Genomic DNA, 15,622 nt, shown 5'->3' with positions numbered 1-15,622 from the left:
TAAACCACCCCGAACTCCTCGATTAGATTCCAGTCTGTAACTCCCTCCCGGGTATCTGTTATTCTGTATATAAACCACCCCGAACCCCTCGATTAGATTCCAGTCTGTAACTCCCTTCCGGGTATCTGTTATTCTGTATATAAACCATCCCGAACCCCTCGATTAGATTCCAGTCTGTAACTCCCTTCCGGGTATCTGTTATTCTGTATATAAACCACCCCGAACCCCTCGATTAGATTCCAGTCTGTAACTCCCTCCCGGGTATCTGTTATTCTGTATATAAACCACCCCGAACCCCTCGATTAGATTCCAGTCTGTAACTCCCTCCTGGCTCTCTGTTATTCTGTATATAAACCACCCTGAACCCCTCGATTAGATTCCAGTCTGTAACTCCCTCCCGGGTATCTGTTATTCTGTATATAAACCACCCCGAACCCCTCGATTAGATTCCAGTCTGTAACTCCCTCACGGGTATCTGTTATTCTGTATATAACCCACCCCAAACCCCTCGATTAGATTCCAGTCTGTAACTCCCTCCCGGGGTGTCTGTTATTCTGTATATAAACCACCCCGAACCCCTCGATTAGATTCCAGTCTGTAACTCCCTCCCGGGGTATCTGTTATTCTGTATATAAACCACCCCGAACCCCTCGATTAGATTCCAGTCTGTAACACACTCCCGGGTATCTGTTATTCTGTATATAAACCTACCCGAACCCCTCGATTAGATTCCAGTCTGTAACTCTCTCCCGGGGTATCTGTTATTCTGTATATAAACCACCCGGAACCCCTCGATTAGATTCCAGTCTGTAACTCCCTCCCGGGTATCTGTTATTCTGTATATCAACCATCCCAAACCCCTCGATTATATTCCAGTCTGTAACTCCCTCCCGGGTATCTGTTATTCTGTATATAAACCACCCCGAACCCCTCGATTAGATTCCAGTCTGAAACTCCCTCCCGGGTATCTGTTATTCTGTATATATACCACCCCGAACCCCTCGATTCGATTCCAGTCTGTAACTCACTCCCGGGTATCTGTTATTCTGTATATAAACCACCCCGAACCCGTCGATTAGATTCCAGTCTGTAACTCACACCCGGGTATCTGTTATTCTGTATATAAACCACCCCGAACCCCTCGATTATATTCCAGTCTGTAACTCCCTCCCGGGTATCTCTTATTCTGTATATAAACCACCCCGAACCCCTCGATTAGATTCCAATCTGTAACTCACTCTCGCGGTATTTGTTAATCTGTATATAAACCACCCCGAACCCCTCGATTAGATTCCAGTCTGTAACTCACTCCCGGGTATCTGTTATTCTGTATATAAACCACCCCGAACCCCTCCATTAGATTCCAGTCTGTAACTCACTCCCGGGTATCTGTTATTCTGTATATAAACCACCCGAACCCCTCGATTAGATTCTCGTCTGTCACACCCTCCCGGGTATCTGTTATTCTGTATATAAACCACCCCGAACCCCTCGATTAGATTCCAGTCTGTAACTCCCTCCCGGGTATCTGTTATTCTGTATATAAACCACCCCGAACCCCTCGATTCGATTCCAGTCTGTAACTCCCTCCCGGGGTATATGTTATTCTGTATATAAACCACCCCGAACTCCTCGATTAGATTCCAGGCTGTAACTCCCTCCCGGGTATCTGTTATTCTGTATATAAACCACCCCGAACCCCTCGATTAGATTCCAGTCTGTAACTCCCTACCGGGTGTCTGTTATTCTGTATATAAACCACCCCGAACCCCTTGATTTGATTCCAGTCTGTAACTCCCTCCCGGGTATCTGTTATTCTGTATATAAACCATCCCGAACACCTCGATTAGATTCCAGTCTGTAACTCACTCCCGGGTATCTGTTATTCTGTATATAAACCACACCGAACCCCTCGATTAGATTCCAGTCTGTAACACACTCCCGGGTATCTGTTATTCTGTATATAAACCTACCCGAACCCCTCGATTAGATTCCAGTCTGTAACTCACTCCCGGGTATCTGTTATTCTGTATATAAACCACCCCGAACCCCTCGATTAGATTCCAGTCTGTAACTCACTCCCGGGTATCTGTTATTCTGTATATAATCCGCCCCGAACCCCTCGATTAGATTCCAGTCTGTAACACACTCCCGGGTATCTGTTATTCTGTATATAAACCTACCCGAACCCCTCGATTAGATTCCAGTCTGTAACTCACTCCCGGGTATCTGTTATTCTGTATATAAACCACCCCGAACCCCTCGATTAGATTCTCGTCTGTAACTCCCTCCCGGGTATCTGTTATTCTGTATATAAACCACCCCGAACCCCTCGATTAGATTCCAGTCTGTAACTCACTCCCGGGTATCTGTTATTCTGTATATAAACCACCCCGAACACATCGATTATATTCCAGTCTGTCACTCCCTCCCGGGTATCTGTTATTCCATATATAAACCACCCCGAACCCGTCGATTAGATTCCAGTCTGTAACTCCCTCCCGGGTATCTGTTAATCTGTATATAAACCACCCCGAACCCCTCGATTAGATTCCAGTCTGTAACTCCCTCCCGGGGTATCTGTTATTCTGTATATAAACCACCCCGAACCCGTCGATTAGATTCCAGTCTGTAACTCCCTCCCGGGTATCTGTTATTCTGTATATAAACCACCCCGAAACCCTCGATTAGATTCCAGTCTGTACCTCACTCCCGTGTATCTGTTATTCTGTATATAAACCACCCCGAACTCCTCGATTAGATTCCAGTCTGTAACTCACTCCCGGGTATCTGTTATTCTGTATATAAACCACCCCGAACCCCTCGATTAGATTCCAATCTGTAACTCACTCCCGCGGTATTTGTTAATCTGTATATAAACCATCCCGAACCCCTCGATTAGATTCCAGTCTGTAACTCACTCCCGGGTATCTGTTATTCTGTATATAAACCACCCGAACCCCTCGATTAGATTCTCGTCTGTCACACCATCCCGGGTATCTGTTATTCTGTATATAAACCACCCCGAACCCCACGATTAGATTCCAGTCTGTAACTCCCTTCTGGGTATCTGTTATTCTGTATATAAACCACCCCGAACCCCTCGATTAGATTCCAATCTGTAACTCACTCCCGCGGTATTTGTTAATCTGTATATAAACCACCCGAACCCCTCGATTAGATTCTCGTCTGTCACACCCTCCCGGGTATCTGTTATTCTGTATATAAACCACCCCGAACCCCTCGATTAGATTCCAGTCTGTAACTCCCTCCCGGGTATCTGTTATTCTGTATATAAACCACCCCGAACCCCTCGATTCGATTCCAGTCTGTAACTCCCTCCCGGGGTATATGTTATTCTGTATATAAACCACCCCGAACTCCTCGATTAGATTCCAGGCTGTAACTCCCTCCCGGGTATCTGTTATTCTGTATATAAACCACCCCGAACCCCTCGATTAGATTCCAGTCTGTAACTCCCTCCCGGGTATCTGTTATTCTGTATATAAACCACCCCGAACCCCTCGATTAGATTCCAGTCTGTAACTCACTCCTGGGTATCTGTTATTCTGTATATAATCACCCCGAACCCCTCGATTAGATTCCAGTCTGAAACTCATTCCCGTGTATCTGTTATTCTGTATATAAACCACCCCGAACCCCTCGATTAGATTCCAGTCTGTAACTCACTCCCGGGTATCTGTTATTCTGTATATAAACCACCACAACCCCTCGATTAGATTCCAGTCTGTAACTCCCTCCCGAGTATCTGTTATTCTGTATATAAACCACCCTGAACCCCTCGATTAGATTCCAGTCTGTAACTCCCTCCTGGTATCTGTTATTCTGTATATAAACCACCCCGAACCACTCGATTAGATTCCAGTCTGTAACTCCCTCCCGGGTATCTGTTATTCTGCATGTAAACCACCCCGAACCCCTCGATTATATTCCAGTCTGTAACTCACTCCCGGGTATCTGTTATTCTGTATATAAACCACCACAACCCCTCGATTAGATTCCAGTCTGTAACTCCCTCCCGAGTATCTGTTATTCTGTATATAAACCACCCTGAACCCCTCGATTAGATTCCAGTCTGTAACTCCCTCCTGGTATCTGTTATTCTGTATATAAACCACCCTGAACCCCTCGATTATATTCCAGTCTGTAACTCACTCCCGGGTGTCTGTTATTCTGTATATAAACCACCCCGAACCCCTTGATTTGATTCCAGTCTGTAACTCACTCCCGGGTATCTGTTATTCTGAATATAAACCACCCCGAACCCCTCGATTAGATTCCAGTCTGTAACTCCCTCCCGGGTATCTGTTATTCTGTGTATAAACCACCCTGAACCCCTCGATTAGATTCTCGTCTGTAACTCCCTCCCGGGTATCTGTTATTGTCTATCTTCATCACCCCGAACCTCTCGATTAGATTCCAGTCTGTAACTCACTCCCGGGTATCTGTTATTCTGTATATAAACCACCCCGAACCCCTCGATTAGATTCTCGTCTGTAACTCCCTCCCGGGTATCTGTTATTCTGTATATAAACCACCCCGAACCCCTCGATTAGATTCCAGTCTGTAACTCACTCCCGTGTATCTGTTATTCTGTATATAATCCGCCCCGAACCCCTCGATTGGATTCCAGTCTGTAACTCACTCCCGGGTATCTGTTATTCCATATATAAACCACCCCGAACCCGTCGATTAGATTCCAGTCTGTAACTCCCTCCCGGGTATCTGTTAATCTGTATATAAACCACCCCGAACCCCTCGATTAGATTCCAGTCTGTAACTCACTCCCGGGTATCTGTTATTCTGTATATAAACCATCCCGAACCACTCGATTAGATTCCAATCTGTAACTCACTCCCGCGGTATTTGTTAATCTGTATATAAACCATCCCGAACCCCTCGATTAGATTCCAGTCTGTAACTCACTCCCGGGTATCTGTTATTCTGTATATAAACCACCCCGAACCCCTCGATTAGATTCCAGTCTGTAACTCCCTCCCGGGTATCTGTTATTCTGTATATAAACAACCCCGAACCCCTCGATTAGATTCCAGTCTGTAACTCACTCCCGTGTATCTGTTATTCTGTATATAAACCACCCCGAACTCCTCGATTAGATTCCAGTCTGTAACTCACTCCCGGGTATCTGTTATTCTGTATATAAACCATACCGAACCCCTCGATTAGATTCCAGTCTGTAACTCACTCCCAGGTATCTGTTATTCTGTATATAAACCATCCCGAACCACTCGATTAGATTCCAATCTGTAACTCACTCCCGCGGTATTTGTTAATCTGTATATAAACCATCCCGAACCCCTCGATTAGATTCCAGTCTGTAACTCACTCCCGGGTATCTGTTATTCTGTATATAAACCACCCGAACCCCTCGATTAGATTCCAATCTGTAACTCACTCCCGCGGTATTTGTTAATCTGTATATAAACCATCCCGAACCCCTCGATTAGATTCCAGTCTGTAACTCACTCCCGGGTATCTGTTATTCTGTATATAAACCACCCGAACCCCTCGATTAGATTCTCGTCTGTCACACCCTCCCGGGTATCTGTTATTCTGTATATAAACCACCCCGAACCCCACGATTAGATTCCAGTCTGTAACTCCCTTCTGGGTATCTGTTATTCTGTATATAAACCACCCCGAACCCCTCGATTAGATTCCAGTCTGTAACTCCCTCCCGGGTATCTGTTATTCTGTATATAAACCACCCCGAACCCCTCGATTAGATTCCAGTCTGTAACTCCCTCCTGGCCCTCTGTTATTCTGTATATAAACCACCCTGAACCCCTCGATTAGATTCCAGTCATTAACTCCCTCCCGGGTATCTGTTATTCTGTATATAAACCACCCCGAACCCCTCGATTAGATTCCAGTCTGTAACTCCCTCCCGGGTATCTGTTATTCTGTATATAAACCACCCCGAACCCCTCGATTAGATTCCAGTCTGTAACTCCCTCCCGGGGTATCTGTTATTCTGTATATAAACCACCCCGAACCCCTCGATTAGATTCCAGTCTGTAACTCCCTCCCGGGGTATCTGTTATTCTGTATATAAACCACCCCGAACCCCTCGATTAGATTCCAGTCTGTAACACACTCCCGGGTATCTGTTAATCTGTATATAAACCTACCCGAACCCCTCGATTAGATTCCAGTCTGTAACTCCCTCCCGGGGTATCTGTTATTCTATATATAAACCACCCCGAACCCCTCGATTAGATTCCAGTCTGTAACCCACTCCCGGGTATCTGTTATTCTGTATATAAACCACCCCGAACCCCTCGATTAGATTCCAGTCTGTAACACACTCCCGGGTATCTGTTATTCTGTATATAAACCTACCCGAACCCCTCGATTAGATTCCAGTCTGTAACTCCCTCCCGGGGTATCTCTTATTCTGTATATAAACCACCCCGAACCCCTCGATTAGATTCCAGTCTGTAACTCACTCTCGCGGTATTTGTTAATCTGTATATAAACCATCCCGAACCCCTCGATTATATTCCAGTCTGTAACTCCCTCCCGGGTATCTGTTATTCTGTATATAAACCACCCTGAACCCCTCGATTAGATTCCAGTCTGTAACTCCCTCCCGGGTATCTGTTATTCTGTATATTAACCACCCCGAACACCTCGATTAGATTCCAGTCTGCAACTCACTCCCGGGTATCTGTTATTCTGTATATAAACCACCCCGAACACCTCGATTAGATTCCAGTCTGTAACTCACTCCCGGGTATCTGTTATTCTGTATATAAACCACCCCGAACCCCTCCATTAGATTCCAGTCTGTAACTCACTCCCGGGGTATCTGTTATACTGTATATAAACCACCCCGAACCCCTCGATTAGATTCCAGTCTGTAACTCCCTCCCGGGTATCTGTTATTCTGTATATAAACCACCCCGAACCCCTCGATTAGATTCCAGTCTGTAACTCCCTCCCGGGGTATCTGTTATTCTGTATATAAACCACCCCGAACTCCTCGATTAGATTCCAGGCTGTAACTCCCTCCCGGGTATCTGTTATTCTGTATATAAACCACCCCGAACCCCTCGATTAGATTCCAGTCTGTAACTCCCTCCCGGGTATCTGTTATTCTGTATAAAAACCACCCCGAACCCCTCGATTAGATTCCAGTCTGTAACTCCCTCCCGGGTATCTGTTATTTTATATATAAACCACCCTGAACCACTCGATTAGATTCCAGTCTGTAACTCCCTCCCGGGTATCTGTTATTCTGTATATAAACCACCCCGAACCCCTCGATTAGATTCCAGTCTGTAACTCCCTCCCGGGTATCTGTTATTTTATATATAAACCACCCGAACCACTCGATTAGATTCCAGTCTGTAACTCCCTCCCGGGTATCTGTTATTCTGTAAACCACCCCGAACCCCTCGATTAGATTCCAGTCTGTAACTCTCTCCCGGGTATCTGTTATTCTGTATATAAACCACCCCGAAGCCCTCGATTAGATTCCAGTCTGTAACTCTCTCCCGGGTATCTGTTATTCTGTATATAAACCACCCCGAATCCCTCGATTAGATTCCAGTCTGTAACTCACTCCCGGGTATCTGTTATTCTGTATATAAACCACCCCGAACCCCTCGATTAGATTCCAGTCTGTAACTCACTCCCGGGTATCTGTTATTCTGTATATAAACCACCCCGAACCCCTCGATTAGATTCCAGTCTGTAACTCACTCCCGGGTATCTGTTATTCTGTATATAAACCACCCCAAACCCCTCGATTAGATTCCAGTCTGTAACTTCCTCCCGGGGTATCTGTTATTCTGTATATAAACCACCCCGAACCCCTCGATTAGATTCCAGTCTCTAACTCACTCCCGGGGTATCTGTTATTCTGTATATAAACCACCCCGAACCCCTCGATTAGATTCCAGTCTGTAACTTCCTCCCGGGGTATCTGTTATTCTGTATATAAACCACCCCGAACCCCTTGATTAGATTCCAGTCTGTAACTCACTCCCGGGGTATCTGTTATTCTGTATATAAACCACCCCGAACCCCTCGATTAGATTCCAGTCTGTAACTCACTCCCGGGGTATCTGTTATTCTGTATATAAACCACCCCGAACCCCTCGATTAGATTCCAGTCTGTAACTTCCTCCCGGGGTATCTGTTATTCTGTATATAAACCACCCCGAACCCCTCGATTAGATTCCAGTCTGTAACTCACTCCCGGTGTATCTGTTATTCTGTATATAAACCACCCCGACCCCCTCGATGAGATTCCAGTCTGTAACTCCCTCCCGGGTATCTGTTATTCTGTATATAAACCACCCCGAACCCCTCGATTAGATTCCAATCTGTAAATCCCGCCCGGGTATCTGTTATTCTGTATATAAACCACCCCGAACTCCTTGATTAGATTCCAGTCTGTAACTCACTCCCGGGTATCTGTTATTCTGTATATAAACCACCCCGAACTCCTCGATTAGATTCCAGTCTGTAACTCCCTCCCGGGTATCTGTTATTCTGTATATAAACCACCCCGAACCCGTCGATTAGATTCCAGTCTGTAACTCACACCCGGGTATCTCTTATTCTGTATATAAACCACCCCGAACCCCTCGATTAGATTCCAGTCTGTAACTCCCTCCCGGGGTATCTGTTATTCTGTGTATAAACCACCCCGAACCCCTCGATTAGACTCTCGTCTGTAACTCCCTCCCGGGGTATCTGTTATTTTGTATATAAACCATCCCGAACCTCTCGATTAGATTCCAGTCTGTAACTCCCTCCCGGGTATCTGTTATTCTGTATATAAACCACCCCGAACCCCTCGATTAGATTCCAGTCTGTAACTCACTCCCGGGTATCTGTTATTCTGTATATAAACCCCGCCCCGAACCCCTCGATTAGATTCCAGTCTGTAACTCCCTCCCGGGGTATCTGTTATTCTGTATATAAACCACCCGAACCCCTCGATTAGACTCTCGTCTGTAACTCACTCCCGGGGTATCTGTTATTCTGTATATAAACCACCCTGAACCCCTCGATTAGATTCCAGTCGGTAACTCCCTCCCAGGGTATCTGTTATTCTGCAAATAAACCACCCCGAACCCCTCGATTAGATTCCAGTCTGTAACTCCCTCCCGGGTATCTGTTAATCTGTATATAAACCACCCCGAACCCCTCGATTCGATTCCAGTCTGTAACTCCCTCCCGGGTATCTGTTATTCTGTATATAAACCACCCCGAACCCCTCGATTGGATTCCAATCTGTAACTCACTCCCGCGGTATTTGTTAATCTGTATATAAACCACCCCGAATCCCTCAATCAGAGTCCAATTTGTAATGCGTTCTGTGTGCTGACTGAGCTCTGTGTTCTCTCTCTCTCTCTGACTCTCTCTGTCTCTCTCTCTCTGTCTCTTTCTCTCTGTCTCTGTCTGTCTCTGTCTCTCTCTCTGTCTCTCTCTGTCTCTCTCTCACTGTCTCTCTCTCTGTCTCTCTCTCTCTCTCTCTCTCTCTCACTCTTCTCTCTGTCTCTCTCTCTCTCTGTCTCTCTCTCACTCTTCTCTCAGTCTCTCTCTCTCTCTCTCTCTCTCTCTGTCTCTCTCTCTCTCTCTCTCTGTCCCTGTCTCTCTGTTTCTGTCTCTCTCTCTGTCTCTCTCTCTGTCTCTGTCTATCTCTGTCTCTCTCTCTGTCTCTCTCTCTCTCTCTCTGTCTCTCTCTCACTCTTCTCTCTGTCTCTCTCCCTCTCTCCCAGTCCCTGCTGGTCGCTGAGATTCCCCCGTATCTCCAGCAGACCCTGCGCGCCCCAGTCCAGGTCTGCTTCCTGGTGTGTAATGGGAAGAGGAAGAGGAGCATGTGCCAATCCTTTCGGTACCTCCCTGGTAAGTCCTTCCCCCCCCCGACCCTCGGTGACGGGCAGCTGGGCGAGGTGAGGGCTTCCTCTCTCGTTCTCCCACCCCCCCCCCCCCCTTGTCAACCACCCCACGGGGAGACGTCTAGCGTCAGTTCCACGCGGACCGGCCTCGCCCCATCGCACGACGCGAGATCCGACGAACACGCATCCCTCGCAAACATCGCCCCCCCCCACCCGTGTCTCCCCATCCCTAGTTGACCTCCCCTACCCATCCCCACAACCCCGATGCTTGGGGAGGAGGGGAGGGGAGGGGGTGAGCTGCCATTTTAGCCACGTGCTGTGGGGTAGACCCACGATGCCCCTCAGTGGGGGGGGGGGCGCAAATCCCAGGATTCTGACCCCAGGATGGAACGGCCGATAGATTCCGGGACGGGGAGTGGTTTGGGGAGAGGGGAGGGGGGGTGGTGTTCCCTGTGTATCTGCTGCCCCCCCCCCCCCTAACCCCCTTCTAGATGGTAGAGGGGTGTGGGGGGGGGGGTTTGGGAAGGTGCTGTCTCAGGAGCCCCTCGGTGAGGTTCTGCAGTGGGTCTTGTAGACGGTACACACTGCTGCGACTGAGCGTCGGGGGGTGGGGTGGAGGGAGGGAGTGGGGGGGGTGCGGTTTTTGGTGCTCAATTTGTGCTTTCTTTCTCGCCTTCCCCCCACCCCCCCTCCCCCCCTCCCCCCCCCCCCCAGTCCACGTCAAGACGGAAGACACCAGCGAGGAGTCGGAGCCGGGAGCCCAGAGTCCGTGCTGTCCCAGAGCCGGGTTCCGCTCGCCCCCTGGAGGGGAAGGGTGGCTGGGGGCTGCGGAGCACGGCCCGGTCTCCCGAGACAGGCAGGAAGCGGGACCCCCCGGCTTCCTCCCGCCTCCCCCCGGCTCGGGCCCGGAGCCTGAGGCCTACGGCAAACTCTCCGAGGCCTACGGCGTCGGCTCTGAGGGCTACAGTCCCAGGCCTGAGGCCTTCGACATCCACTCTGAGGGGTACAGTCCCAGGCCTGAGGCCCACGGCAACCGCTGTGAGGGGTCCAGTCCCAGGCCTGAGGCCTTCGACATCCGCTCTGAGGGGTACAGTCCCAGGCCTGAGGCCCACGGCAACCGCTCTGAGGGGTACAGTCCCAGGCCTGAGGCCCACGGCAACCGCACCGAAACCTTTAGTCCCAGGCTCGGGACCTACGACGATAATTCTGAGACCTACAGTCCCAGGCCTGAGGCTTACGGGAACCGCTGTGAGGGGTACAGTCCCAGGCCTGAGGCCTACGACATCCGCTCCGAGGGGTACAGTCCCAGGCCTGAGGCCTACGACATCCGCTCTGAGGGGTACAGTCCCAGGCCTGAGGCCTACGGGAACCTCGCAGAGGGCTACAGTCCCATGCCTGAGGCCTATGGCAATCGCGTTGAGGGCTGCAGTCCCAGGCCTGAGGCCTACGGCAATTGCGCTGAAGTCTATAGTCCAAGGTCTGAGGCCTACGGCAACCGTGCTGAGGGCTACAGTCCCAGGCCTGAGGCCTACGGGAACCGCTCCGAGGGCTACAGTCCCAGGCCTGAGGCCTACGGGAACCAATCTGAGGGCTACAGTCCAAGGCCTGAGGCCTACGACCCAGATGCTGAGGTGCACGGCAACTGCGCTGAGGGCTACAGTCCCAGGCCTGAGGCCTATGGGAACCGATCTGAGGGCTCCAGTCCAAGGCCTGAGGCCTACGGCCCGGATGCTGAGGCGCACGGCAACCGCGCTGAGGGCTACCGCCCGGCCTGCATGCTGGAGGCCCACGAGAGGCCGCTCCCGGCGCTGGGCCGTCCCTCGGACCCCGCACACCAGCCAGGGAGCAGGCCCGACGGCGGTCAACATCCCTGGGCCCCGCTCAACGGCAGCAGCCCCTGCCCCACCCAGGGGGTCGGTAAGTGGAGAGCAGGCCTGGGCCCGGGGAGACCGGATGCTGGGTGCGGCGGAGAGGAGCAGGAGGGAGAGACGGGGACGGAGAACGAGGAGGTGGAGCAGGGAATCCACGATTGCGAGGTCCCGTTCCGAACCATCTCCATTCACGGCATCACCCTGGATGATGGTGAGTGAGGGCTCGCAGAGCTCAGAGACCACGATGGGGGGTAGTGGGCGCAGTGTAGAGGAAGCTTTACTCTGTATCTAACCCCGTGCTGTCCCTGTCCCTGGGATGGGGGGGACAGTGTAGAGGAAGCTTTACTCTGTATCTAACCCCGTGCTGTCCCTGTCCCTGGGATGGGGGGGGGACAGTGTAGAGGGAGCTTTACTCTGTATCTAACCCCGTGCTGTCCCTGTCCCTGGGATGGGGGGACAGTGTAGAGGGAGCTTTACTCTGTATCTAACCCCATGCTATCCCTGTCCCTGGGAGTGTTTGATGGGCGGGACAGTGTAGAGGGAGCTTTACTCTGTATCTAACCCCGTGCTGTCCCTGTCCCTGGGATGGGGAGACAGTGCAGAGGAAGCTTTCCCCTGTATCTAACCCCGTGCTGTCCCTGTCCCTGGGATGGGGGGACAGTGTAGAGGGAGCTTTACTCTGTATCTAACCCCGTGCTGTCCATGTCCCTGGGATGGGGTGGACAGTGTAGAGGGAGCTTTACTCTGTATCTAACCCCGTGCTGTCCCTGTCCCTGGGATGGGGGGGGACAGTGTAGAGGGAGCTTTACTCTGTATCTAACCCCGTGCTGTCCCTGTCCCTGGATGGGGGGGGACAGTGTAGAGGGAGCTTTACTCTGTATCTAACCCCGTGCTGTCCCTGTCCCTGGGATGGGGGGACAGTGTAGAGTGAGCTTTACTCTGTATCTAACCCCGTGCTGTCCCTGTCCCTGGGATGGGGGGATAGTGTAGAGGGAGCTTTACTCTGTATCTAACCCCGTGCTGTCCCTGTCCCTGGGATGGGGGGGACAGTGTAGAGGGAGCTTTACTCTGTATCTAACCCCGTGCTGTCCCCGTCCCTGGGGAGGGGGTGATGCCGGGGGGACAGTGTAGAGGGAGTTTTCCCCTGTATCTAACCCCGTGCTGTCCCTGTCCCTGGGATGGGGGGACAGTGTAGAGGGAGCTTTACTCTGTATCTAACCCCGTGCTGTCCATGTCCCTGGGATGGAGTGGACAGTGTAGAGGGAGCTTTACTCTGTATCTAACCCCGTGCTGTCCCTGTCTCTGGGTGTGTTTGATGGGGGGGACAGTGTAGAGGAAGCTTTACTCTGTATCTAGCCCCGTGCTGTCCCTGTCCCAGGGATGGAGGGGACAGTGTAGAGGGAGCTTTACTCTGTATCTAACCCCGTGCTGTCCCTGTCCCTGGGATGGGGGGACAGTGTACAGGGAGCTTTACTCTGTATCTAACCCCGTGCTGTCCCTGTCTCTGGGTGTGTTTGATGGGGGGGACAGTGTAGAGGGAGCTTTACTCTGTATCTAACCCCATGCTGTCCCTGTCCCTGGGAGTGTTTGATGGGGGGACAGTGTAGAGGGAGCTTTACTCTGTATCTAACCCCGTGCTGTCCCTGTCCCTGGGAGTGTTTGATGGGGGGACAGTGTAGAGGGAGCTTTACTCTGTATCTAACCCCGTGCTGTCCCTGTCCCTGGGATGGGGGGGACAGTGTAGAGGGAGCTTTACTCTGTATCTAACCCCGTGCTGTCCCTGTCCCTGGGATGGGGGGGGACAGTGTAGAGGGAGCTTTACTCTGTATCTAACCCCATGCTGTCCCTGTCCCTGGGATGGGGGGGTACAGTGTAGAGGGAGCTTTACTCTGTATCTAACCCCGTGCTGTCCCTGTCCCTGGGATGGGGGGGACAGTGTAGAGGGAGCTTTACTCTGTATCTAACCCCGTGCTGTCCCTGTCCCTGGGATGGGGGGGGGGACAGTGTAGAGGGAGCTTTACTCTGTATCTAACCCCGTGCTGTCTCTGTCCCTGGGATGGGGGGGACAGTGTAGAGGGAGCTTTACTCTGTATCTAACCCCGTGCTGTCCCTGTCCCTGGGATGGGGGGGGGGGACAGTGTAGAGGGAGCTTTACTCTGTATCTAACCCCATGCTGTCCCTGTCCCTGGGATGGGGGGGACAGTGTAGAGGGAGCTTTACTCTGTATCTAACCCCGTGCTGTCCCTGTCCCTGGGATGGGGGGACAGTGTAGAGGGAGCTTTACTCTGTATCTAACCCCATGCTATCCCTGTCCCTGGGAGTGTTTGATGGGGGGACAGTGTAGAGGGAGCTTTACTCTGTATCTAACCCCGTGCTGTCCCCGTCCCGAGGAGTGTTTGATGGGCGGGACAGTGTAGAGGGAGCTTTACTCTGTATCTAACCCCGTGCTGTCCCTGTCCCTGGGATGGGGAGACAGTGTAGAGGGAGCTTTCCCCTGTATCTAACCACGTGCTGTCCCTGTCCCTGGGATAGGGGGACAGTGTAGAGGGAGCTTTACTCTGTATCTAACCCCATGCTGTCCCTGTCCCTGGGATGGGGGGATAGTGTAGAGGGAGCTTTACTCTGTATCTAACCCCGTGCTGTCCCTGTCCCTGGGATGGGGGGGACAGTGTAGAGGGAGCTTTACTCTGTATCTAACCCCGTGCTGTCCCTGTCCCTGGGATGGGGGGACAGTGTAGAGGGAGCTTTACTCTGTGTCTAACCCCGTGCTGTCCATGTCCCTGGGATGGGGTGGACAGTGTAGAGGGAGCTTTACTCTGTATCTAACCCCGTGCTGTCCCTGTCCCTGGGATGGGGGGGGGACAGTGTAGAGGGAGCTTTACTCTGTATCTAACCCCGTGCTGTCCCTGTCCCTGGATGGGGGGGGGGACAGTGTAGAGGGAGCTTTACTCTGTATCTAACCCCGTGCTGTCCCTGTCCCTGGGATGGGGGGACAGTGTAGAGGGAGCTTTACTCTGTATCTAACCCCGTGCTGTCCCTGTCTCTGGGAAGGGGAGACAGTGTAGAGGGAGCTTTCCCCTGTATCTAACCCCGTGCTGTCCCTGTCCCTGGGATGGGGGGACAGTGTAGAGGGAGCTTTACTCTGTATCTAACCCCGTGCTGTCCCTGTCCCTGGGATGGGGGGGACAGTGTAGAGGGAGCTTTACTCTGTATCTAACCCCGTGCTGTCCCTGTCCCTGGGATGGGGGGACAGTGTAGAGGGAGCTTTACTCTGTATCTAACCCCGTGCTGTCCATGTCCCTGGGATGGAGTGGACAGTGTAGAGGGAGCTTTACTCTGTATCTAACCCCGTGCTGTTCCTGTCCCTGGGATGGGGGGTGGACAGTGTAGAGGGAGCTTTACTCTGTATCTAACCCCGTGCTGTCCCTGTCCCTGGGATGGGGGGGACAGTGTAGAGGGAGCTTTACTCTGTATCTAACCCCATGCTGTCCCTGTCCCTGGGAGTGTTTGATGGGGGGACAGTGTAGAGGGAGCTTTACTCTGTATCTAACCCCGTGCTGTCCCTGTCCCTGGGATGGGGGGTGGACAGTGTAGAGGGAGCTTTACTCTGTATCTAACCCCGTGCTGTCCCTGTCTCTGGGTGTGTTTGATGGGGGGGACAGTGTAGAGGAAGCTTTACTCTGTATCTAGCCCCGTGCTGTCCCTGTCCCTGGGATGGAGGGGACAGTGTAGAGGGAGCTTTACTCTGTATCTAACCCCGTGCTGTCCCTGTCCCTGGGATGGGGGGACAGTGTAGAGGGAGCTTTACTCTGTATCTAACCCCGTGCTGTCCCTGTCTCTGGGTGTGTTTGA

At 51.5% G+C, this 15,622-nt stretch overlaps 1 protein-coding gene across 2 annotated transcripts in view; it reads left to right on the top strand.

The window, feature by feature from the left end:
* The window catches only part of LOC122545212 (nuclear factor of activated T-cells, cytoplasmic 4-like), a 147,283-nt gene that overhangs the window by 125,762 nt on the left and 5,899 nt on the right, over positions 1-15,622 (top strand). For both annotated transcript variants that reach the window (XM_087974887.1, XM_087974886.1), the window contains 2 exons: positions 9,780-9,906; positions 10,614-11,981. In XM_087974887.1, the coding sequence (XP_087831013.1) occupies positions 9,780-9,906; positions 10,614-11,981 (1,495 nt within the window). The remainder of the gene's footprint in view (positions 1-9,779; positions 9,907-10,613; positions 11,982-15,622) is intronic.

This window comes from Chiloscyllium plagiosum, unplaced genomic scaffold (assembly GCF_037043375.1).
Source record: "Chiloscyllium plagiosum isolate Xiang-an unplaced genomic scaffold, Cpla_swu_hap1 HiC_scaffold_27, whole genome shotgun sequence".
NCBI lineage: Eukaryota > Metazoa > Chordata > Chondrichthyes > Orectolobiformes > Hemiscylliidae > Chiloscyllium > Chiloscyllium plagiosum.
The sequence above is the reverse complement of the archived record's forward strand: the minus strand, read 5'-3'. Positions and strand labels throughout refer to the sequence as shown.